General features: G+C 38.9%; 1 protein-coding gene across 5 annotated transcripts; it reads right to left on the reverse strand.

Annotated features, from left to right (window-relative positions):
• Positions 1-1,027: 1,027 nt before the first annotated feature.
• LIAS (lipoic acid synthetase) lies at positions 1,028-26,676 on the reverse strand. Of its 5 annotated transcripts, none has more exons than XM_079769158.1 (11): positions 26,457-26,676; positions 24,866-24,920; positions 22,543-22,636; positions 21,386-21,466; positions 18,976-19,132; positions 18,834-18,891; positions 17,241-17,369; positions 15,266-15,411; positions 13,283-13,353; positions 5,517-5,628; positions 1,028-2,914 (listed from the first exon to the last, which is right to left on the reverse strand). In XM_079769158.1, exons 1-11 carry the CDS (start codon positions 26,488-26,490, stop codon positions 2,862-2,864), a joined length of 990 nt encoding a protein of 329 aa, XP_079625284.1. In that variant the 5' UTR covers positions 26,491-26,676; the 3' UTR covers positions 1,028-2,861. The 5 variants fall into 5 exon arrangements, with proteins under 5 accessions (XP_079625284.1, XP_079625283.1, XP_079625282.1 ...); XM_079769157.1 differs by having other exon boundaries at positions 5,539-5,628; positions 24,866-25,038; XM_079769156.1 differs by having other exon boundaries at positions 24,866-25,038.

A 26,676-nucleotide genomic window follows, 5' to 3' on the forward strand; every position in this document is an offset into this window, starting at 1 on the left:
GCATCTTGGGCTCATTGCTCCAAGCAAAGTCTCTTTCCATCCCCATTTTCCCTCACTTTGCCCAACTCCACCTCGTCCCCACCCTCCTTTCCCTCTGGCTATCACTACACTATTGTCTGTATCTATAGATTCTGTATATGTTTTTGGCTAATCCATTCACCTTCATTCATCCAGTCCCCCCTTCGCTCTGAGATCTGTCAGTCTGTTCTCTGTGTCCATGCCTGTTTCTGTTTTGTTGGTCAGTTTATTTCGTTCATTAGATTCCACATATAAGTGAGATCATTATGGTATTATCTTTCTCTGACTGGCTGATAGCTCCCCCCACCCCAGCTTCAGCTAGCGGTAGAGTGGCTTAACACTTAGTATGCATGGAGAGCCAAGGATCACCAGGCATTGGAGGGGAGCCTTCAACCCAAGAGGCAGAGACCAAGACAAAGGAAGCAGACAATGCTCAATGCAGAAAACTCCAACTTAAAAAAACTAGCTATCTTTAGAGAGAAAATAGATATTGCAGCTAGGAAACAAGAACAGGAAGCTATTTTTAAAATATGGAATAATCAAAGAGCTCTTGAAAATTTAAATGTGGTGGCCAAAATTTTAGCAAGAGAACCCTTGCCGTATGAAATCTCCATGGAAGCCCAATGTAAAATACATTACAACGGTATATCATTAGCATAAATGTATGTTAAAGTGTGGACGTGTGGCTCTGAGCTGCCGGGAATCCCCAGGGGGTGAAGGACCACTCACACCCCTCTCAGCTGCTGCTGCTGCTCCTGCTATTTTGCTCTACTTCCATTCTCAGTTTTTCTTTGTGGTGTCTTCCCCATTTTTCTGCCTATGGCCACTGGGGCTCACATTTCTTAATGTAATAATACCTCTAAAGTTAAGATGATTTCAGTTTCAGGGAAGGAACTCCTATTTAAACCAGTTTCATTAATATATAAAGACATTTATTATCTCGCCAAACAGGAAGTGGGTTACAGGAGGTGGTTTCTCAGTTGGAAAGGGGCTCATTTTCTTTAAAAAAAACAACAACAACAAAAACAAAACACAACAATGTGCATTTATCACTCATTTTTCTTAAAAACACTATCTGTGCTACATAAATAAAAAGAGCAGACATACTGAAATGGGCACACAACAAATTGTAATACACAGAAGAACACTGATGTATTTATTGTGCTGCCCAATCAAGAATTTTTGTAGAGACCTCCTGCTGTGCCTGTGCCTTTAAATTACTTTTTTGTTGTAAATTGTCACCGGAGGATATTTTTCTATTGATTTTTAGAGAGTGGAAGGGAGGGGGGAAAAACAGAGAGAGAGAAACATCAATGTGAGAGAAACACATCGATGGGTTACCTCCCGGACTTGCCCTGACCAGGACGCGGGGTTAAGCCTGCAACCAAGGTATATGCCCTTGTCTGGAATCGAACCTGGGACCCTTCAGTCCTCAGGGCGACGTTCTATCCACTGAGCCAACATGGCTAGGGCTAAATGTACTTCTTATTAATGCATTGTTGTTTAAGAAGGTCAAAGCTCTGCCCTGGCCTCTTAAAAATTCAAGCCTGTGTGTCTGTTACAGGTGTGCAAGGGAGTATACCTTTACAGCATATGTTCACCACATCCAAATGTCCAGCAAGACCCAGGCATTAGGTCATGTATTTTAGTCATGGTATAATGGTTAGTTATGTCATTTTAATTATTTTACATTGGATTCCATTAAATTTCATTTGACAAAAAGGTTCTTCTGCTAAAATGTCTTATTCCCATTCGCCTCCATTGTGCAAAATTAGGAAACATCAGAGTCTAATCTATTATTCCTGTGAAAAATAGATTTTAGGGAGGATGGTTGTCAGAGATGTTTACATTTAAAGTGATGGAGTTAATTTTACACAGCAAAATTTACTAGGATCTATAAAGAAAGTGAATCAAAGTATGTCTGACTCCTGTGAGTGAAATTAAAATGTACTAATTTTCAAAGTTATGCATTATTTTTTAAAAAGGTATTAGTTCACATATTTTAAAATTCAAAACAGAACTGGCTATTCACATTATGTATTTTACAATATTGCCACCTAAAGACTTCCTTTGTGTAGAAGAAAAATGAGATTCAGAGTCAAAAGTTCCTGGTACTTAGAAAAGAAATTCCTTACTCAGATCACTACTATTATACATACAACCATCCCATCAGAGCAGTGTGAGGAATAAAAGGGATAGTGCATGGAGATAGCAAACTGCCCTTAGATTACATTTCTCTGTCTTGGACAACATTGTGGTCTTGGTTTTACAGAGGCCCTAAACAAGTAATCAATACAAAACTATTTTGCCGAACTAAAATGGTCACACCAATGTAAAAATCAACACGCAAAATCTTAAGCCTTTCTAAATCATTCCAATGATGTTATACTGTTATGTGAAGAGCATATCCAATTATATATAATCTTATCAGATTATGTAATCATATATAAGCATATCTAATTACATATAATCAGCTATATTGCCTGTTTCATCACAGCATGTTATTTATCAGAAAATGCAATGCATCGATGATGCACAAGTAACAGAAACCTAAGGTTTGCTAGAAGTTTTCAATGTATTTTTAAAGTATGCTGTAAAAACAGTAAACTCTTACCAGGATGTTTTATGATTACATCACAGCAAGCAACTGTCTACTGGGACAAAAAAGATATGCTGAAAGGCAAGTAAGTTGCTATAATTAAATATGCACAGCTTATTAACATTTTTCTTAAAACAAAAAATTAGGGTTCATCCAATGAAGCACAGGCATTCTGTCACCACCTCTGTTGGCAAATGGAATCCAATTCTAAAAATTCCTGTGATCTTGAATGTCTTGTTAAGTGTTACAGGGTTTTTGTTTTTCTTTTAGCCACTAAATTTTTCAGGAAAAATTCACCTATTTAGGAAAAATGAAAATAGATTAATATCAATTTAAAGTCAATGTCAGAATAATTACACTTCAGTGTTTCCCTTTAAAGAAGATTTTTGTATTTGTTGGCATTCCTCTCTTGTCAGTGGCAATAATATTTCCTATATCTTTGGCTCTTTCCCCAACAATGATTAGTCATTGTTTTTTTAAAAAATAAATTTATGATCACTACAATCTCTACTATTATTCTTGTTTTTTTCTCTTTATTATATTTTTCCATCACCATTTATCCCCCCTTTACCCTCTTCCACCTCCACCCACCTTCCTCTCCCCTGCAATCACCATACTGTTGCCTGTGTCCATGAGTTCTTTTTCTTTTTTGTTCAATCCCTCCATCCGCCACAAACCCCCCACCATCACCAAAGCTGTCTGCCTGCTCTCTCACCGAGTCTGTTTCTATTTTGCTTGTTAGTTCAGTTTGTTCATTAAATTCCACATATGAATGCAATAATTTACTATTATTCTTTCTAGTAACTCAGTATTATAAAGCATGACCCTATTGTATCTATGGGTCTTCTGTACATTTATTCCCCACTATGTGCACTATTTAGTCCTCATCACTGACAAAGGTATTGCTGTTGGCACACTTCATTTCAGAGAGCAATTCTGCTACATTATTAGCCTAGATGTGATGTTTATAAAACAGACCTCGTTTCAGTTGAGCAGACTCATCTGATGGAATCTCTTTAGCTCATTCCCCTCTAGGGAAGCAAGAGCTCTTCCTTTATAATGGCTTCTTCTCCACCCCCTAAGGTATGTCTATCACTGTGACAGCACAGCTCAATGCTGATTGGCAGAGCTCGGAGATGCAGGTCTGATTTTATGAGGAGTCTGATCAAGTCTCTTTGTCATCTAAATATACGAGTAGAATTGCAACCGGCCCGTATACAATCACAAAGAATCCCAAAGCTCATAAACTAGCCAAGTAATGAAGAGAATAATCCTTGCTGCTCCATACCTCTATCTAAATCTGACAGGAGTGAAACCAACATTATTATCAGATCCTAATGCATGGTCTGAATAACCAGAATTTGAGTTTTTACTGGTAATTTAAAAAGCATTAAAATGTTCATAATTCACTTCCTTATAAATGTTAGAAAATTTCCTTAAAAACATACACACATACACAAAACCAAAAACAACAAAATAAAAAATCCTTTCAAATGACAGTACTCTACTGTAACTACTTTGGAAGCTGACTTCTTTCTATTCTTTATATATAGTTTTAGCTTGCTAGCACTGCCTGAAGAATAAATCACTTGTAATATTAGTTTCCAAAGTCCCCACATCCTGTCAATGCATTCAATCAAACTCTTGGGTTTTGTACCTAGGATAAGCTATTATTATTTCATTAAATTTCTTTATAGGAACATAATAAATATTACTTATACTTTGTATAATTATTATAAATATAATTCATGCCAAATTTAAGCATATCTATAATTTAGACCCTAATATAAAAGTCATTTAAAAGAGCATTAAGCCCTAGCCGGTCTGGCTCAGTGGGTAGAGCGGACCCAAGGGTCTGGGTTCGATTCCAGTCAAGGGCACCTACAATAGTTGCAGGTTCCTCCCTGGCCTGCCCTGGTCAGGGCTCCTGCAGGAGGCAACCAACTGATGAGTTTCTCTCACATTGATGTTTCTTTCTGTCTTTCCCTCTCTCTTCCATTCTCTCTAAAATCAATGGGAAAATATCCTTGAATTGAGGATTAACAAATAAAAAAAGGGATAGAGCAGATAAAAATATTTTTAAAAATAAAATGAAATAAAAGATCATTAATAGTAACAACATGGCTCAGACACTTCCAAAAAATAACTAGCTATTTATTCTTCAAAAAATTATAATTAAGTCTAACTCACAGGGCAAACACCATAAAGATTTTTTGGATTAAATTCAATTTTCAGATATGTTCTCACAGACCTTTTGATGGCCATTATCACATGATTTTTAATCTCTTGGAAAACACTTTTATTTTCACTAGTCAGCTCAGACTATGGATCAAAATAAGAGCTGAAATTACAAAGGTGAAAAATTGCATGTAGCTAGTAAAAACAAAAAATATTTATAGGGAAAATAATCTTATGAATTTTTTTCTGTTGCATCTGGGAGGAAAAACACAAAGCTATTAATGTTGCAGGCAGCAATGCTGTCAAATACTTTTCAGGGTTTAATTTGATCTAAAATTTGGAGTTTGGAGAAGCAGCTGGCATCATTGTCAAATGACCACGTTTTCCTAAAAACCATGTTATATGCTTGATGGAACTTTGTCACTTCTGAGTAACCTACTATTGATACCTAAGCATAGAACAAACTGATTACTTCTGCTTTCATCAGAGTAGCTGAGCTATTACATATTAAAGTAGGGAAGGGAAGGATTCTTCATTTAACAAACAAACAACTGAGAGTAAATTTTTCCTCAATATGAACCTTATGAAACAAATTTCCTAAGGAAGTTCCCCCAAACCCTCCTCACCTTTTTTATTCTTCACAAAAGACAAACACAACTATTAAAATGTAAATATGGAATGTTAGGGCCTACATGAAACCATCCCGTGCAGTCTACCTCACCTGCTTTATATGAAGAACGCACCAGAGGGCCACTTGCCGTATAATGAAATCCAAGGTCATTTCCTACTTTTTCCCAGTATTTGAACTTTTCAGGAGTAATGTATTCTTCAACCTAGATTTAAAGAATTAATTTTGATTCTTGAATTTCCATAAATCATTTTGATTCTACAGAAAATTCATACCCATGCATTCAAGGTGGTTTTTTAAAAAATTATTTATTGTTGAAATATTACATATGTCCCCTTTACTCCCCCCCATTGACCTCTTCTAGCCTGCCATCGCCCCCAGCCACCACCACCCTATTGTCTGTGTCCATAGATTATGCATAGATGCATACAAGTTCTTTGGTTAAGCTCTCCCCTCCCCTGCCTTCCGAGATTGCGTAATCTGTTCTATGCTTCTGTGTCTCTGGATCTATTTTATTCATCGGTTTATTTTGTTCATTAGGTTCCACATATGAGTGAGATCATGTGATACTTATCTTTCTCTATTTGGTTTATTTCATTTAGCATAATACCCTCCATGCTGTCTCAAAGGGTAAGAGATTCTTCTTTCTTATTGCTGCATAGAATCCCATGGTATAAATGTACCACAGCTTTTTATTTTTTTTATTTTATTGATTTTTTTACAGAGAGGAAGGGAGAGGGATAGAGAGTTAGAAACATCGATCAGCTGCCTCCTGCATACCTCACACTGAGGATGTGCCCACAACCAAGGTACATGCCCTTGACCGGAATCGAACCTGGGACCTTTCAGTCCGAAGGCCGACGCTCTATCTACTGAGCCAAACCAGTTAGGGCAAGCTATCAGATCTTAAAGTATGTGTACATATTTTTGGGACACCTGTATATATCATATATGTTATATATTATGCATTATATAAAAATATATAACTAATATAAAACAGACACAAATAAATATATGTAGAGCACATAGTTAGCATGATTTGTTAGTATTGAGTGCTTTTGTGATTATAAGCAATTTTGAGAGCACAGTAAAAAGGGCAAACTATTGAGTGTAGAAAATTTGGATTTAAATATCAGGTTGTGTTGTGTTTTTTTTTTACTTATAGGTATATTTTAATTTAATTTTTAAAATTTATTTTATTGATTTTTGAGAGGAAGGGAGAGGGAGAGTTAGAAACATTGATGAGAGAGAAAAATCCATGAGCTACCTCCTGCACACCCTGCAACCAAGGTATATGCCCTTGACCAGAATCGAACCCGGGACGGACCCTTGAGTTCACAGGCTGACACTCTATCCACTGAGCCAAACCCGCTAGGGCAATATTAGTTCTTTTACTTGCTTGTTGCTCTTTAACCCCTCCAAGCCTCATTTTCCTTATCTAGATGCTTTAAGGACGTAATTTGATGACGAATATAAGACACCTCATTCAACTTTAGATTTCCAGTTCCTACGTTTAGTAGGCATTTAATAAATATTAAAACTAATGGAATTCTGAGGACCAGTGTTTTGGTCCTTTGAACCACCATTACCCTGTACCTCTAAGTATTACGTTAAACACATGGACATAAAGCATAGTTATAGTAATAGCATCTAATATTTGTAAAAACATTTCCAAAGATTTTTCAAAGCATAGCATACCTATCTTGTTCAGTCTCTAAATTCAGTAAAGTTGGTAGGAAAGGTGTTGTTTTCCATATGAGAAGAACAATTATTCACTATTTTCATTTTCTCTCATTAAATTGTTTATTAAAAAGAGCATGTCTTAAAGCATGCTTATTACCATTGAGAAACTTTATAAGTTGAAAATAATCAGTCTTTGTGCTAATTTATACCAGTAGGGTAGGTCTGATGTATCCGGTGTGGTAAATAACATTAAATACGTTTGCATGATACCTAACATTATAAAGCCTGATCTCACTCATCTCATTAACTATATAAAATAAGCAGGGACATTTTAGAGATGGGGACACTGAAGATTGAGAGGTCACTAAGTTTATGACAGAGGTGGAACTTGAACAAGCAAGATTTCCTGATGGAAAATGTACTCTTCCACTATGCCACAGGCACTTTGAAGTAAGAACTCAAAGTGCAGTCGCCTGTCAATAAGGCAGTATTTATCTGTCTCATTCCTTTTTTTTAATTGAAGTATAATTGACATAAAACATTATATTAGTTTCAGATGCACAATATAATGATTTGATATTTGTATATATTACAAAATGATCGCCACAGTAAGTCTAGTTAACATCCATCACCATACATAGTTAAAAAAATTTGTTTCTTGTGAATTTGAAAATATTGGGGCTTTTTAGCAGCTTTATTGAACTATAATTGGTAATAAACCACACATGTTAAAGTTAAGTTTTGACATATATATGCACCTGTGAAACACCATCAGCTCAATCAAAATAATGGACATATCTATCACCTTTAAGTTTTCTCAATCCCTCCTTCCCACCTTCCCCACTTAGTGCTTTGTCACTATACATTAGTTTGTATTTTCTAGAGCTTTATGTAAATGGGATCACATAGTGGGTACTCCTTCTTGTCTGGCTTTAGTATAATTATTTTGAGATTCATCCATGTTGGTGTTTGTGTCAATAGTTCCATCCTATTTCTTGCTGAGTAATAGTCCATAGTCAGCATATGTCATAATACGCTCATCCATGGACCTATGGATGGATATTGATGATGTTTCCAGTTTGGGGTATTTACAAATAAAGCTGCTATAATTATTTGTGTTCAAGCCTTTGTATGGACATATGCTCTCTTTTATCTTAGACTAAAGGCCTGGTGCATGAAATTCATGTGTGTGTGTGTGTGTGTGTGGGGGGGTGTCCCTCAGCCCAGCCTGCACCCTCTCCAATCTGGGATCCCTCGAGGGATGTCTGACTGCCTGTATAGGGATTGGGCCTAAACGGGCAGTCAGACATCCCTCTCACAATCCAGGACTGCTGGCTCCCAACCACTCACCTGCCTGCCTTCCTGATTGCCCCTAACCGCTTCTGCCTGCCAGCCTGATCACCCCCTAACCACTCCCCTGCCAGCCTGATTGCCCCTAACTGCCCTTCCCTGCAGGCATAGTCACCCCTAACTGTCCTCCCCTGCAGGCCTGGTCCCCCCCAACTGCCCTCCCCTGCAGGCCTAGTTCCCCTGCCAGCCTGATTGCCCCTAACTGCCCTTCCCTGCAGGCATAGTCACCCCTAACTGTCCTCCCCTGCAGGCCTGGTCCCCCCCAACTGCCCTCCCCTGCAGGCCTAGTCCCCCCGCCAACTGCTCTCCCCTCCTGGCCTGATCACCCACAACTGCCCTCCCCTATAAGCCTGATCCCTCCCAACTGCCCTCCCCTGCTGGCCATCTTGTGTCCACATGGAGGCAGTCATCTTTGACCACATGGGGGCAGCCATCTTGTGTGCTGTAGTGACAGTCAATTTGCATATTAATATTTTATTAGATAGGATAAAACCACCTAGAGGTGGAATGGCTACATCATATGGCATGTGTATGTTCACCCTTTTGAGAAATTGATGAACTATTCTCTAACTTGGTTGTACCATTTTACACTTCCATCAACAGTATATGTATTCTAGTTCCTTACATCAGGGGTAGGGAACCATTTTCTGCCAAGGGCCATTTGGATATTTAGAGCATCATTTGAGGGCCATACAAAATTAACAACTTATAAATTAGACTACTGTATTTGGTCATTTAATGAACTCACGCCTGATGCCTTGGCAGGGCCAGACCAAATGATTTCGTGGGTCTTATACAGCCCGAGGGCTGGAGGTTCCTTACCCCTGCTCTACATCCTCACAAACACTTGATACTGTCACTCTTTACTTTTAGCCACTCTAATGAGTGTGCAGTGATACTTCATTTTGATTTGCATTTCACTGATGGACTAATGATGTATAGGCATCTTTTCATATGCTTATATGCTATTTCTCTTTAATGAAGTATCTGTTCAGATATTTTTTATTACTTCTTAATTGGCTTGTTTATTTTCTTATTACTGAGTTTTGAGAGTTCTTATACATTCTATAAAGTTTTATGCAAATGTAAAACACAAAACTTTAAATTTGCTAGAAGACATAGGAGAAAAACATGGGTTAGGCAAAGATTTTTTAAAAAATAATTCTTTATTGTTGAAAGTATTATATATGTCCCCCTTTTCTCCCCACTGATCCCCTCCAGCCCACCCCCTGCTCCTCACCCCAGGCCCTCACCCCCCCCATTGTCTGTGTCCATGGGCCATGCTGATATGTATACTAGGTCCTTGGGTTGATTAACTCCCACACACCCCTCCCACCCCCCAACCCCACACCGCCTTCCCTCTGAGAATCTGTACTCTGTTCCATGCTTCCATGTCTCTGGATCCACTCATTCATCATTTTATTTTGTTAGAGTCCACATATGAGTGAGATCATGTGATATTTGTCTTTCTCTGACTGACTCATTTCACTTAGCATGATATTCTCCAGGTCCCTCCATGCTGTCTCAAAGGGTAAGAGATTCTTCTTTTTTATTGCTGCATAGTATTTCATGGTATAAATGTACCACAGCTTTTTTATCCATTCATCTACTGATGGGCACTTGGGTTGTTTCCAGATCTTAGCTATTGTAAATTATGCTGAACAGCCCTAACCGGTTTGGCTCAGTGGATAGAGTGTTGGCCTGCAGACTGAGGGGTCCCAGGTTCGATTCCAGTCAAGGGAATGTACCTTGGTTACGAGCACATCCCCTGTAGGGGGTGTGCAGGAGGCAGCTGATCGATGTTTCTCTCTCTCATCGATGTTTCTAACTCTATCCCTCTCCCTTTCTCTCTGTAAAAAGTCAATAAAATATATTTTTAAAAAAATTATGCTGAACATAGGAGTGCATACATTCTTTCTGATTGGTATTTTGGTTTTCTTAGGATATATTCCTAGAAGTGGGATCACTGGGTCAAATGGCAGTTCCATATTTAATTTTTTGAAGAATCTCCATACTGTTTTCCATAATGGCTGCACCAGTGTGTACCGGGGTTCTCTTTTCTCCACATCCTCATCAGCACTTAAGAGCTTAATATTTCAATCTTCTTGAAATATTAAGCTCTTAATATTCCCACCAGCAGTGTACCGGGGTTCTCTTTTCTCCACATCCTCATCAGCACTTAAGAGCTTAATATTTCAATCTTCTTGAACTTGTAGAGACTTGTTTTGTGTCCTAACATGTGAATGACCCATGTATCAGGGTGTGGACCTGTCTAGGTTCTTCTTGCTTGGGATTCTGTGCCTTCTGAACTTGTATGACACCAGGTTAGGGAAGTTTTCTGCCATTATTTCTTTAAACACATTCTCTATCCCTTGCTCACTTTCTTCTCTTCTGGCAATCATATTAGGTGAATATTGTTATGTTTCATGTTGTCCCACAGCTCCCTTAAGTGTTCCTCTTGTTTTTTTTCTTTTTGGTTCTTGGATTGAGTGATTTTTTTTCTGCCCTGTCTTCTAATTCACTGGTCCAATCCTAAATTTCCCTTAATCTGCTGTGTAGTCCTTCCAATGTGTTTTTTATCATTACTATATCATTCTGTATTTATGACTGGTCTTTTTTCTTAGTTACTATACCTTCTCCCATGCTGTTGAGCATCTTTGCTATCATTATTCAGAACTCTATATCTGATAAATTTCTTATCTCTATTTTGTTTAGCTCTTCTTCTGGAGAATTCTCTTGTTCTTTCATTTGGGGGTTGTTTTTTGGTCTTCCCTTTTTGGCTGCCCTTTTGGGTTTGTGTCTATGTATTAGCTAGCTATGCTATGACTCTAGTGCAGGACGATGTCAGATGCCTTTTGTAACTGGCCCTGAGTACCCTCTTTAGAGCGATCAGCAACCCACAGCTTGTGGCTCCCGCTGCTGGGGCTGGGTGCCTTCAGAAAGGACCAAGATGTGCACCAGGGTCTGCTTTTTCTAGCCCCTGGCCCAGAAGAATCAAGCAAAGATTCAAAGCCCCCAGAGCTCCTCCTCTGCCTGCAGTCCAACTGACACTCAGTCTTGATTAGCCTCAGGCTATTGACCATAGGGTTGGGGGAGAGGTCTTCCAACATGGTGGGGCAACTGCCTTTCCCCCAGAAAAAAACTGCCTGGATAGCAAAGGTCTGCGAAGAAAGGCCATTCTTAGCATGAGGGAATGAGTCAGCACAGGCAACTGAGGTGGCTGCCCTCCGAGCTCCAACCTCAGAGCCCCCAACCTTGGACTCTCCTCACACAGCTCCAGTCCACTCTTCCCTCCCTCTGCCAGAGTCCAAAGTGAGTGGCTGCACATGAAATTTTTTGTGTTGGCCCTTTAAGAGGGTGCCTACATTTCCAGCCATCTCTGGCAGGCAGATAGCAACCCTGCTGCTTTTCACAGCCAGATGTTCTGTGGCACCTTTCTCAGTTCTGCTTCTCTGGGCTGGGGAGCCCAGCTTGGGGTTAGACCCTGGAATTCTCAGTGGGAAGCCCCCGCAGCTGAGATATCCCTCTGGACCTTCAGCTGCTATCTGTGGGAGTCCGGCCAGCCGTTTTGTGTCTCCATACTTCCTACCAGTCTCTATGCTGTCTCCACTTTCCATCCTTGGTTATCAGAGTTCTCTCCAGCTAGTCTTCAGTTGAGTTTTCAGGTTGATTCTTCTGTATTTTAGTTGTATTTCCAGTTTGGTCCTGGTAGAATGTCAGTGTACCTTCCACTTACTCTGCTGCCGTTTTTAATCTCTGTTTTTGTTTTAATTCTTTATTGTTTAAAGTATTACATATGTCTCCTTTTTCCCCCCATTGACCTCTCCCCAGCCACTCCCACCTCCCAGCAGTCAATCATACCCCTACTGTCTGTGTCCATTGGTTTTGCCATTTTTAATCTCTTAAGGTGGTTTTTAACTTCATAATTTATCCAGGCGCGCCCAGGTTTCTTCTTTTACCTTCTCACTGACTACCTGTCTACTGGTTACCTGCTGGCCACTCTATCAGAACGTAATTTCAGGGAATTAGAAAGGAGGGGGAATATCAATTTTGTATCATATTAGCTATTCCAAAGGATAGACAAAGAAAATGAGATTGTTTATAGAGATTATATATCTGCATCACTCCTTTATGAACTAACAAATATAATCAAGAATTAGTCACTCCTATAAAATTCTTGAGGACTACGCTGTGTATTACTCATTTTGTATCTTCTGCTTAGCACTGTTTTTGGCACATGGTCACGACTCAAGAAAAGTTTCTTGAATTAATGACTAAATGTGCAATATAAAAAATAGGAAGTCCAACTTCATCTCTGGCTCTTCATATAACTCTAAAACAAACCACGAGATCACCATTGGGAATGAATATAATTTCTCAACTTTTAAATATAGTTTTTTGTTGGCTTAAGTCACATAATTTTGAGGGCAGGAAATAAGTGCCAGTGTAGCTGCTTTATGCAGATAATATAATGGAAACTGGAAATGGAAAATATACATGGAACATATTATTAAAAAGCCAGCAGTGGCGTGGCTCAGTGGTTGAGTGTTGATCTATGAACCAGGAGGTCATGGTTTGATTCCCCGTCAGGGCACATACCTGGGCTGTGGGCTTGATCCCTAGTTTGGGGCATGTAGGAGGCAGCCAGTCAATGATTCTCTGTCATCATTGATGTTTCTCTCTCTCTCTTTCTCCCTTTCTCTCTGAAATCAATAAGAAAAAAAAAAAAGTATTTTTAAAGAAAAGCCAGCAGCTTTGTAATTATCCTGTGGAAAATAAAGATTTAATTAAAATTACCAACATTTGGCAATTCATGGTAGCTGTACCTTGAGGTGGCGCTTTGTTGGTTGCATATACTGTCCTAACGTCAAACAGTCCACATCTGCCTCACGAAGTGCTAGAGAGGAAAAAAAAATACATTATATTAGCAGATGCTTTTATGAAGCTAAAATTATACATTTAAGCATAATTTTCCAGAAAGTAATTTTACTATAGAACAGTGTGAACTTTATCCTGGCCTACATGATTTTGGAAAATCCTGATGTTGGAAAATAAGACTGTATACATTCATTCAAAGGTATTTATGTGTTAGGAGATATGGTAAGGATTGAAAACAGGAATGATTAAGACAATCATGTGGGGCCGATATAAGGATGAATGACTCCAGTACTATGGAATAAATGTTAAAATAGGGTTGGAAAGTGTCTAGAGCAGGAGTCTGTTAGGCAGAAAAGATTAAAAGAACTGTATATCAAAGGCCCCAAAACACCCACATTGTAGACCAGACATGTTATACTAGAGGCCCAGTGCATGAAAACTCATGCACTGGAGTGGGAGCGTCCCTCAGCCCAGCCTGCCCCCTCTCACAGTCCAGGAGCCTCCAGGGGCAGGTGACCTGGCGATCAGTGGAAGGCGACACCCCATCACACCTCTGCTGCTGCCCCTGCCAGCAGTGCAATCCTCAGCTGGCCCTGGTTATCTGAGCCTTGGGCAGTCCTGGGCAGCTGGGCAGCCACCATCCAAGGCTTGCCTGCACCTCGGGTCAGCCACAATCTTGTGGCTGTGGGTGCTGCCATTTTGAGGGTGTGGCAGTCAATTAGCATATTCACTCCTAATTGGCTGTGGGTGCCACCATGTTTGTGAGGGCATGATGGTCAATGAGCATATTCCCTCTTTATTAGGATAATATAAGGCTTTAGGTAATTGTACAAAGTATGCACTGGGGATGTGATTTGATCTCTGACCTCAGAATCTTTCTAGTAAAACTTTACGAACTGTGGTAAAGAGAAGCTTTCAATTACTATTTGAACTCATTACTCTTTGAAACAATAAACAGCTACAAGAAGGCCAAGGACTTTCAGGTAAAATAAAAGCTGTTGTATTTAAAAATTTAAAAAGCCTAAGAATCACAAAGCAAATGAGCTTACGGGACTAAGGTTAGCAAAGTCCAAAATATATCATGTTATGTGACAATGTTGCCAGTAAGCTCTTTCTCAAAGGCCTGGATTCATCTTACTCATCTTTGAACTGTCAGTGCTGGCAAGAGCTCTTGGTACCTGGATGGCTTTCAAAAATTGTCCAACTGAACAAGAAAAGTGGACAAAATCATGGTTTTACTGCATACAAGGGTAGAAAATAAAATGGGATGCAAATTTCATATCTTGATCTTCTTGCATGTCATTCCACAAAATTCTAAGAAAACATACATCCTTCCCTTTTTATGTTATTATTTATAAGCATATACTGTACTTAATTCTTACTGGAACTTTCACTGAGATTATGGAGGGAATTGTAATGGGACCTTCAAAGTGGGGATCCTGTCCAGCCAGTGTGGCTCAGTGGTAGAGCATCGGCCCATGAAGCAGAAGGTCACAGTTCAATTCCCAGTCAGTGCATGTGCCCAGGTTGTGGGCTCCATCCCCAGTAGGGGGCATGCAGGAGGCAGCCGATCAATGATTCTCTCTCATCATTGATGCTTCTATCTCTCTCTCCCTTCCTCTTTGAAATCAATAAAAAAAGTGGGGTTCCTGCCCTAACTGGTTTGGCTCAGTAGATAGAATGTCGGCCTGCAGACTCAAGGGTCCCAGGTTCGATTCCGGTCAAGGGCATGTACCTTGGTTGCGGGCACATGCCCAGTAGGGGGTGTGCAGGAGGCAGCTGATCGATGTTTCTCTCTCATCGATGTTTCTAACTCTCTATCCCTCTCCCTTCCTCTCTGTAAAAAATCAATAAAATATATATATTTTTAAAAAGTGGGGTTCCTGCTATTATTCAAATGAAATGAGAGTTTTAATTTTCAATTCCTTTACCTTTCATTGTTGCATATACTTGCTCATCATCCTCGCCTAAACCCAACATGATAGACGTTTTAGAAATGACATCAGGCTGAACCTCCTTGGCGTGCTTCAGGACCCGCAGAGACTGGTCGAAATTGGCCCTGGGATCACGGACTTTCCTTGAAAACAGCAGGGCTGTTGTCAGCAAGAATAACCACAAGCTCAACTAAGCACATAGTTATGTAAGCAATATGAAAGACCAGGAAAGTACATTCTGGACATTACATTGCATCATCATATGGGTCAATGGTAGAATTTGTGCACCAAAGTCTAACTATTACTTTAGGATAGAAAATAAGGCTTTGCTGGGCGCCCTTGCTGTTGACTTTTAAGGCCTTTCAAGTCTGGGGCAGAGAAAACTAAAATAAAAGTAATTCAATTTATGAAGTACTTGAGGAGAAGCTAGAATTCTGAAGCTGAGAGTAAGTGATTATAAGGGGTAGTAAAGAAAAAAAGGAAAAGGAGTGGAAGAAAATCTCCATACTGAACAAAGAAAAAACTGTTTAACTTAAACCCACATTTCAGGGCTGAAACTTTTATAATTTCTTTTCGAAAGACTGAGCTGCCCTCTGCTGGTGGGTATACAACGTTGACATCGCCTAGTTTAAAAAAAAATGCAGGATTCTGGAATTTTCACTGGAAAGGATAATGTTCCTTAAGTGAAAACAGGGAAATTGGCACCCACTGGTGGTGGTATGAGGAGATAGGGCAGGGTTGGAACAGGCTGTGTGCCAGACTTCAACGGGGGCCAAACCACCATGGTTTAAATTGGGACAAGGCCCAATGGATAGAAATTGCTGATGTTAGCCTGGCTGGTATGGCTCAGTAGTTGAGCATCGACCTATGAACCAGAACCAGGAGGTCATGGTTCAATTCCTGGTCAGGGCACATGCCCCAGTTGCAGGTGTGCAGGAGGTAGTGATCAATGATTCTCTCTCATCATTAATATTTATATTTTCCTCTCCCTTCCTCTCTGAAATCAATAAAAATATATATTTTTAAAACTGCTGATATTAAACCAGCATTCATTTGAATTCAAAAGCAACCTTTATTTTGGGTAATTGATTTGTTGTTGTGGTTGTTATTTTTAACCAGAGACCAGTTCACTGAGAAGAGAGGAAACCAATTTATGAGTTAAAAAATAACCACAAAACTGATAATATAGAAAGTCATTATTTTCTGAAAGTATTTCTCCACTGAATTTAAATTATGCTCTCTAATGTTTATGATTTAGTGGAAATGATGGTTATTCTTTATCATACTTCTTTCAAATTCTATTATAATGTCTATAAACTAACAAAACCATTGTCAAAAACTTTACTAAAATTAATAAAAATGAATGTTACAGGTTAAAATAATCTTTTTTAAATATGAGCATAGTCACAATGTGGAATAACAATCTATAATTATTCCTAACCACTAAAATTTTTAGAAAAAGTAAAGAAGTATAGTGTCTACTTTTTAAGAGAGATTTAAAATACATCTGAATACCAGTTTTTCTTTGGCATCATTTATTGCATATCTTAATGCCAAATGCATTTTATAGCATTTTTGTTTGTTTCTTTCTTTTTTTAGAATTACACTCAAAGTAATTGCTCTTGTGTAATTTTTTTCAACACTGTTCTTTGAAAAAATAACTCACCGGCACTTCTAATAAGATACCATCAAAAAGAGCAAAAAAGATGCTCATTATGTGTGTATAACAAAACATACACATGCATAAATATATAAGATATTTATACTTGGATGTTGAAAATTGATATTACTGGGTAGAAATATTATGGGTGATGATCACATTCTTTCGTTGGCAATATTGTCTAATTTTTCTGTAATAGGCTTACTTATGTGGTTTCTGTTTTAAAAAAATCACTGTATAAAAGTCTATTACAAAGTTCTCCTTTGAAAAAAGTGAGAAAACGTTCCAATATCTCTCTGTATGTGTAATTACCTCTGTAATTCTGGAACTGTTTCTACATTATGTGCATATACATCTAATCCTGACAGAGCGACTTTTTCTATTGCTTTAAGATCTCCTCGGAAATCAGGAGTGAGACATTCCACAAGAATTTTTGGATTCCTAAAGGAAAAAAAGATAAGCATTAAACTGGGGAGAAGAACTGACATAACTGCCGCTCCAAACAGAAATCATCCCACACATTCTGTATCACTTTCAACACAGTAATCTTTGGAACCCTGCCCCAAAAAGCATGAACATACAAATGTTTATATCTGAACTGTTTAATGAAAAAATAAATCCAGAACATCAAATAATATGTACACAGTGGTTAAAATACATCTGTAAGCAAATGACAATCAGGATACATTTTGAGACTGTGCAGATTTTTAAGCATTACTAAGAAGGCATTTAAAAATATGTATTTTTTTAGGAATTAAAATATAAATATTAAAACGTTAAATATAAAATATATTTTAATTTTTAGAAAGTAAATTGGGATATTTCTATGAGCATGTAAACATTATTTGATTGCTTTAATTTTTATTTATTTTAAAATTCGTCAAATAGGACCTTCCTCTCTTCCTCTAGGCAAATATTTCACAAGTGCTATGGGCTTTAAAAGCTATTCTGAGTTGCGGAGTCAAGTTGAGCTTTGCTTAAATAAAATGTAAGCTAAATACTAATCTTCCTATTTATATTGGCTATATCTATGTATTCAAGCATTGAAATGTGAACTAGCTCAGAGAGCTGCTTTCTCTGACAGCAGTAGAAATGACCGGGACAGATGACAAATTTTTCCACAAATCCAACTGCAAAGTTTCTGGAGCTGTTTCCTAAGAGAACAGATGTATAAAAATATACCCTCTTATGGATATAAAAGATATTGAAAGAACACATCCTATAACTCACTGTTTGTTAACTGCAAGTTGAAACCCATTAGTAGTTTGTGCAATCAATTTAGTGGGCTGCAAACAAACATTTTTTTTAATGAATTATAAAATGTATTAAATAGAAAATATTACAGAAATCATTGAAGAAACATTTACTAAGTATGTAGGTGCTAGACTAGCACTGAGCTATAGGAAATAGGCATAACTCCCTTTTTAAAATCTTTTTAAATGGACAAGATTAAAGTCGAAAAAATGTGGATTATGGGTAAAATTCCAAGGACATATAAATACAGATAAACTCTATATCAAGACTTACATATTTTTACAATGTGGGAGCTTATCTCATCCTTATTCCTTCTAGATGATGATTTATTCAAAATCAGTGCTAGGAAGACTGCAGCTTTATACTTCTTTTAAAATTACTCAAAGGAAGTTTAGACTAGCACTCAAATACAAAGCAAGGGATCTATGCACCAAAGGTTCATGGATGAGTTCGTGTCCCCGAATCCCTAAAATTTCTGCAAGTATGTACCTTCACATATGCTTTTTTTCCGGCAGATAATTTCCAGCAGATTATCAGAGGGATTTATAACACCTCCCATCCCCCCCACAAAAGGTTAATAGCCACTGCTTTGAAGTAAAGACCATACTGAATTTATATGAGACAAACAAAGTCCTTAAATTAAACAAGTACCTTTCCTTTAAGTATGATACAGTCTTTGCAAAGTGCTCAGCTCCTCCATCAGGCAAATCTAGAAACAAGAGAGCCCACTGCTCAAGGTGATGCCACAAATTAGTAAGAGCCAATTTCTGGAAGTGGTAATAATGACACTAACCATCTCGATCCACAGATGTCAGGACAACATAATCCAGACCCCACTCTGCTATTGCCTTTGCAGTATTGTAGGGCTCATTGGCATCTAGTGGAGGTGGCTTTCTTGCAGTCTTAACAGAACAAAATCTGCAACCTCTTGTACATGTGTCACCCATCAACTAAAATAGAGATGTTACAATTTCAATCAAGTAGACAGATGACCCTCAAGAATATAGTATTGAGAGGATAAAGTTACAAAGAATGAATACAATTTGATTCTGTTTATAAGAAATTTGAACCATTCAAAGCTAAGCAATATTGTTAAGGGACACAAATATAATGTGGTAAAACTAGAAAAAAATAGGAAATGATAAACTCAGGACTAAGAATGGTGTTAAGGGAAAAAGAAAGGGGATGGGATCAGCAAAGAATGCATAGGTGGGCTCAAAGATAATGCTAATGTTCTACTCTCAAACTGGAGGTAAGGGGTTATTTGCTATATTGATATTCTTACACGTAAGTAAGTTATAAAGATTCTTTTGTATCTATTTAATATTAATAAAATTATTTAAAAGAAATAAAATATTTAATGAACATCAATATGCAGGTCTCTGTGGAAATTAACCTTTTGCACTTGGATGTCGAGTGTGACTCGACACGGTTAGCATCGGTAGCAGCTCATATGTCGAATGGTATTGAATGTATCAATTAATTTGAAATATAAAAAAATCCAAATAAATAAGTTTGTATGAAAAGAAACTCCAGTTTTTTATTCTACTGCCGCACTTTGTAAAATCTGGGGTATTTAAAAAATTAAATCCCGAGTAGAATAAAGGAATCGAGAAAAAAGCAAGCGAGTGCAAAGGGTTAAATAGAAGGCACAGCTCCTTCTTGTTAAATAGATGAAACAGAAAACACATAAAAAGTTAATAATCTGCTTTCTGTGGGTATCGCTTTCTCCAGGACACTGCTTCTGCTGCCACAGGTCACTACCATGTCTACCCCCTGCGAGCACAGCCATTGCAGATGTTCCGCAGGGGTTGTAGTTTAGGGGAGAAAGCTCCTCTCTCCCTTTAACTCTCTCAGAGAGGACTCACAGCAATGATGCTTAGGCCCAATGTCTCACAGAGTTTTACTGAAACAATGAACTCTCCCAGGAATCAGTTATGAGTCAACAGTGGGAAAGGGGACCTGGTAAGGAGTGAAGCCAGAGATCCCCATCATGGAGTATTCAGAATTACTCCTTCAAGAACTGAGGTTGTGTAACTTGGATGAGCTCCTGGTTGGCTCTGCATTATAAGAAGGAGCTCTATCTCCTTGGTCGGCAAACTGCGGCTCGCGAGCCACATGCGGCTCTTTGGCCCCTTGAGTGTGGCTCTTCCACAAAATACCACGGCCTGGGCGAGTCTATTTTGAAGTGGCATTAGAAGAAGTTTAAGTTTAAAAAATTTGGCTCTCAAAAGAAATTTCAATCTTTGTACTGTTGATATTTGGCTCTGTTGACTAATGAGTTTGCCGACCACTGCTCTATCTCATAAGAATCCCCACTTCCTCAAGTAAATAGCCTCCTGCTGGTACAATTAAATGGTTTAGCAGAACTTCCCAGACAAATATGAATTCTCAGTTGCACATAATACAGGTTAGCCTCAATACCTCTATATCCATACCCCTCTGGATAAATATGGTAGACTGCACTGTTAATCCCAATTCTTAGGCAACCAAATTAAGGTTATACATCTCACCATTTGCCATGTAACTTGCAGTCTCCCCCCGCCACACACACACACACACACACACACACACACACACACACACACTGGATGAGAAATTTATGTGTCTATCCCAACTGATGTTTGTCTTGGCCATGTGACTTAATTTGTCCAATAAAATGATAGCAGGCATGACCAAGCAGAAAGCTCAAATGTGCATAGGTGGTTGGCTTCCCCTCTTGTACTCCTTCCATTCTCCGTAAGAATATCCCGAAGAGCTGTTGGTCTAAGGTAAATAAAGCTCTGTAGAGCAGACCTGAACCCAACCTACTTCCTGGAGTTCAGCTTAGCTCAGTCAATACCAGTGGAATCCCAGCCAACCAAAAGCCCATGAGAAAAATAAATTCTTGTTGTTTAGGAGGAAAAAGAAGTTCAGCAACCATAAGTAACATTTCCAAAACTTAATAGAAGATATAGCTCAAGACAGCACATGATTAACTGTCAGACAGATGGAAAAATCAATAATAGATTTATTCAGAGAAGGGAGAGATCATAACAGGTTGGTTTATTTTGTCAGGTTTTTTTTTTTTCATGCATTTCGCAAAAATTCATGTGAAATGAAAAATCTAATCAGAAGCACAAATGCATATTTTTAGGAGAAAGACCTAAAACATTTCCTTCTAATTTCTAGACTAAAGCTTTAGAGTTTGAGACTGGTCTTACCATGATTGTGGCTGTAGCAGTAGCATATTCTCCACCTCCCCAACACTCTCCAATATTGGGGCATCGAGCTTCCTCACACACCTGTGAGTAAAAGAGAACTGAATACAACCAGGTTGAAAGTATTTACCAACTGAACAAATGAGTGACCAGGCATTTACCTGTACATCTTTACAACATATTTATGAAGAAATTCACTATTTAAAAATGCTATTAGGCCGAAACCGGTTTGGCTCAGTGGATAGAGCGTCGGCCTGCGGACTCAAGGGTCCCAGGTTCGATTCCGGTCAAGGGCATGTACCTTAGTTGCGGGCACATCCCCAGTAGGGGGTGTGCAAGAGGCAGCTGATCGATGTTTCTCTCTCATCGATGTTTCTAACTCTCTATCCCTCTCCCTTCCTCTCTGTAAAAAATCAATAAAATACATTTTTTTAAAAAATGCTATTAGTTGCCAAACTGTATCTTTATTAAGTTAAAAACTATATGAATGTATACATTTTATATGTGCAAAAAAATGGAAGGATATATATAGAACATTTAAAGTGATATAGTTAACATTTGGGATTATGTATACAATGTTTCACGTTTATCTTTATACTCTTTCCTATAAGCATGTTCTTAACTTGTAATATAAAACAAATAAACCCTCATTTCCAAAGACACAGGAAAATCTTTTTTTTCCTACTATTAAATGAGAAGCTAAGAAATTAAATTATTTTTTAAAATTTTTTGTTAATCCTCACCAAAGGATATTTTTCCATTGCTTTTTTAGGGAGAGTGAAAGAGAGAGGGAAAGACAAAGAGAAATATCGATGTGAGAGAAATGCATCCATTGGTTGTCTCCTGAATGAGCGTGACCAGGGCCCGTGCTGGGGAGGAGCCTGCAACTGAGGTACATGCCCTTGACTGGAATCAAACCCCAGACCCTTTGATCAGTAGGCCGATGCTCTATCCACTGAACCAAACCAGCTAGGGCTTCAATTACTTTTTGTTTCTTTTGTAGGGAAAATAATTTTTAAATTTATTTCCATTATTAATAGTAATGTATCCTAAACACTTTCCTTACTGTTATTGGTATGTAGTTTATTAATTTTTAAGTTACACATGTAGAAAATGTACGGCTTTTGGTTAAGAGAAATATTTAACACTTGACAACTTACTGTATGGAGATTTAAATTCCGCAAAGTATTTTTCAGTTTATTGTAATTTTTCCCCATGGGAATCTCTGTCTTTAGCCATGGAGGTAGTCTTAACCTGAGGAAAATGAAAACTATCCATTAACAAACATATCCCCAAATAATCATACAGCTTTGATCTATTAATCATACATTAATCTATTAATTCCTGGTTAAGCGGTCCCCCCCCCCCCCCCCCGCCCATTATTCTGAATTAACTTATAATTTTTGCCATAGAAGAAAGAACAGAGATTCAAATTCAGGCTTGCTCAAATACTTTAGGAAACGCTGATATTTGTGTCTAACAGGACACTATGCTCATGTGTATCATTTGCAAAGGCACAGAATAATACCATCCTAATAAAAAAGAATGAGGGAGTTTTGAACATCTCATTTCCCAATGAAAAAAGTCTATTTTTTCAGATTAAGGAGGACTTCTGCTATACTTGATATTCTCGATTTTTATGTTGATTATTAAATGAGAATAATCTGAAATGTGGAGTGAAGACTATGTATCCTCAGGTTCCCCTTGACTTCCACCCACTTGTGATCTAGAAATTGTTGGGTAAGGTATCCAGCAAAACAATTTGTCCGCAAGAACAACCAAGATGGCGGCATAGGTAAACCCCTGTACTTGCTGCCTATCACAACCACATCAAAACTCCAACTAAAAGACAAAACAAATATCATCCAGAACCACGGGAAAGCTGGTTGAGTGAAAGTTCTACAACTAGAAGGAAAGAAAAAAGTGCATCGAGACTGGTAGGAAGTGCGGAGGTACAGAGGTGCAACTGGGTGCACTGCTGTTTTTTTCAATCGGGAGGGAGATACAAGCTCCCGAATGCTCTGAACTCCAGTTCTGGGGGAGACTCTGGGGACCCAGACTCATACGGGGAGAAATTGGACTGTCTGACAAAAAGAATCCAAAAATATAAAGATAGTGTAAGGAGCCTCTGGGACAACTTCAAGCGTACCAACATCAGAATTATGCGGGTGCCAGAAGAAGAGAGAGAGCAATATATTTAAAACCTATTTGAAGAAATAATGACAGAAAACTTCCCCCACCTGGTGAAAGAAATAGACTTACAAGTCCAGGAAGCGCACAGAACCCCAAACAAGAGGAATCCAAAGAGGACCACAGCAAGACACATCATAATTAAAATACCAAGGGCAAAAGACAAAGAGAGAATCTTAAAAGAGCAAGAGAAACAGTTACCTACAAGGGAGTACCCACCCATACAACTGTCAGCTGATTTCTCAACAGAAACTATGCAGGTCAGAAGGGAGTGGCAAGAAATATTCAAAGTGATGAATAGCAAGAACCTACAACCAAGATTACTCAGCAAAGCTATCATTTAGAATTGAAGGTCAGATAAAGAGCTTCACAGATAAGAAAAAGCTAAAGGAGTTTATCACCACCAAACCAGTATTATATGAAATGCTGAAGGGTATTCTTTAAGAAGAGGAAGAAGAAGAAAAAGGTAAAGATAAAAATTATGGACAACAAATACATATCTATCAACAAGTGAATCTAAAAATCAAGTGAATAAAAAATCTGATGAACAGAATAAACTGGTGAATATAATAAAATCAGGGGCATAGAAAGGGAGTGGATGGACAATTCTCGGGGGTGGGGGGGAAGGCGTTGTGGAGGGTGCGAGAAGAGATTGAACAAAAATCTTACACCCATGAATGAGGACAGTGGCGGAGGGTAAGGGCATGGGGTTAGGTGGAAACCGGGTAGAGGGGAGCTATGGGGGGATGGGGGGGGGGGGCGCGGGAGAGAAACAAATGTAATAATCTGAACAATAAAGATTTATTTTTAAAAAATGCCCCCCCAAAAAAATAACCAAAACAAAACAATTTGTCCTCTGCATGAAATTCCCTCACCATTCTTTTAAATTAAGTCAAGATATCCATAGGTCATATGTACATAGACTTCGAGAAGCACAAGTTATATCATAAACACCCAATTACAATGAAAAATTTAACAAAGTCTAATAGATTAGTAGTAAGGTAATAAACTTCACTTTCTGAAGAAATTTGATGAGGAATAGAAAAAAGGAGATGGAGGTGTAGGATGGTTCATCCCTAGAAAGGGTGAAGGAAAATTATCAAAGAGTACAGAGAAAAGTATTTCAACAATTTCACCTACTTACCTATTCTATGTCTGTTATCACTTCCTTTTAATGATTTTAAGCTAAATTTAACAAGTCTGATTAAAAATATACTCTAAGGTTTGGTTATATCTTAAAATAATGCAAGATGAAGGAATGGGACATTAAAACGATCTCAAAATTTCAATTACCTTTCTCCTTTCTGGCGCTTTAAGTTTCCTTTATATTCATCCCAGGTGCTCTTGTCTGCAAGATCACCAGACACAAAATCTTGAAGGTCTGGTCCATTTTGTAAAAATTCCTTTTTTTTATCTGGCAAGGAACTTACTGCTCTGACTGGACTGCATAAATATTTTCCAAATACCTAAAGAGTTCATTATGACATTTATTTAGTGGGGTTTGGAATCATTTACTTACCATTTAATATCCCCTCTACCCACTCGCCTGCAGATACCAAAACCCGAGGATGCTCAGGTCCCCTGTATAAAATGAACTGATTCAATGTATACAATCCTACCTTCCCACCAGGATTCCTAAATGCAGATAGGAAAAAAAAACACCAAAAAACAAAAACCCGTATTAGTGGGCTTTTGCAGTTCAGACCCTTGTTGTTCAAGGGTCAACTGTACATTTGTTGACCATAAGAAACCACTAGCCTCTAGATGTGAACACAAACGTGACGAGATCACCCAAACACTACAAAAGTCATTAGTCAGTACACCTAACGCAAAAGAATCTTCAACAATTTAAGAAGAGCATCTGGTAATGGTGCTGCACGATTGCTACAGCACTTGTCCTTGTCTCTGGAAAAGCCTACAGCACAGGTTTGTGTGCTCCGCGCCCAGAGTGGTATCTAGTACATCCTATATAATCCTATCCTATATAACAAAAGCCTAATATGCTGTGTCCAGTCATCCGTTCAATCAAAGCATAATATGCTAGTGATCTGCTAAGGCCGCTCAACCGCTCACTATGACCTGCACTGACCATCAGGGGGCAGACGCTCCCTGCTGAGGTCCAGCCAATCCGGGATGGGCCGGACAGGCCCTGGAGCCCTCCCAACTTTCCTCCCCAGCTGGCCAACCTCCCTGATTCCCTCCCAGGTCCCAATCGTGCACCCCCTCCCCTACCCCAGTGCAAGAATCTCGCGCACTGGGCCACTAGTAGTAAATAATAAGGGGTGCTCAACGCAGTGCTCCTTCCTAAAAATGCTCCAAAAAGTGCAGGGTTCAAATCAGTGATAAACACAGAGAAAAGCTCTCGGCGTAGGCCAGAGAACCTACAAAGAAACCAATACCAGAGACTGTACCACACAGGGGTGCTGGGAGCATTAAATGATACCGCATGAAGAAGGATTAGAGCCCGGCGGGCATGGCTCAGTGGATGGGCGGGCCCGGCTCAGTGGTTGGGCGGGCCCATTCCCGGTTACCGCACCAGCAGGGCTTTCGGCTAGATCCCCAGGGGTGGATAGGGAGGCGGTGCAGGAGGCAACCAATCAATGATTCTCTCTCATTGCTGTGCCTCTCTCTCTCCCTCTCCTTTCTTCTCTGAAATCAAAATTATATTGTATATTAAAAAAAAAGAAGAAGCAGCACATAGTATGTCTACCCCGACGGCCACGAGAATAGAGCAATTTGTTGCTTCCATTAAAAAAAAGAAAAACAGATTAGAACAGTAAGTGACCAGAAGTAAGTGATCAGAAATTGTTGGCCTTATTATTGGGCGCACTGAGAGAATGGAGTCCTCCACCCCACGCCCGCACCCTGAAATCCCGCCGCTCACCTGGGGTCTCACGGTGCGGACGACTACCCCACATCGCAGAGACATCTCCCGCTTTCGTCTTCCAGCAGGGCCCCGGGATTTAATTACCAGGAAGAAACAGGTGGAGAATCCGCTCAGGATTTATGACAGATGACCTTAACTACCACTGAACCTGTGGAACTTTAAGCTGGCTCGCGATTGGCTGCTTTAGCCGAGCGGCGTCGCGCACTCATGACGTCAT

The sequence above is a fragment of the Cnephaeus nilssonii genome (assembly GCF_951640355.1).
Source record: "Cnephaeus nilssonii genome assembly, chromosome: 1".
Classification (NCBI taxonomy): domain Eukaryota; kingdom Metazoa; phylum Chordata; class Mammalia; order Chiroptera; family Vespertilionidae; genus Cnephaeus; species Cnephaeus nilssonii.

Excerpts from the sequence above, each read along its gene's own strand:
- LIAS (XM_079769156.1), bottom strand. The coding sequence starts at position 26,501 with ATGTCTCTGCGATGTGGGGTAGTCGTCCGCACCGTGAGACCCCAG. Across the intron at positions 25,039-26,456 it reads TCCGCACCGTGAGACCCCAG|GTATTTGGAAAATATTTATG; the intron begins GTGAGCGGCGGG and ends TGAACTCTTTAG. Across the intron at positions 13,354-15,265 it reads AGTATATGCAACAATGAAAG|CACTTCGTGAGGCAGATGTG; the intron begins GTAAAGGAATTG and ends TTTCCTCTCTAG.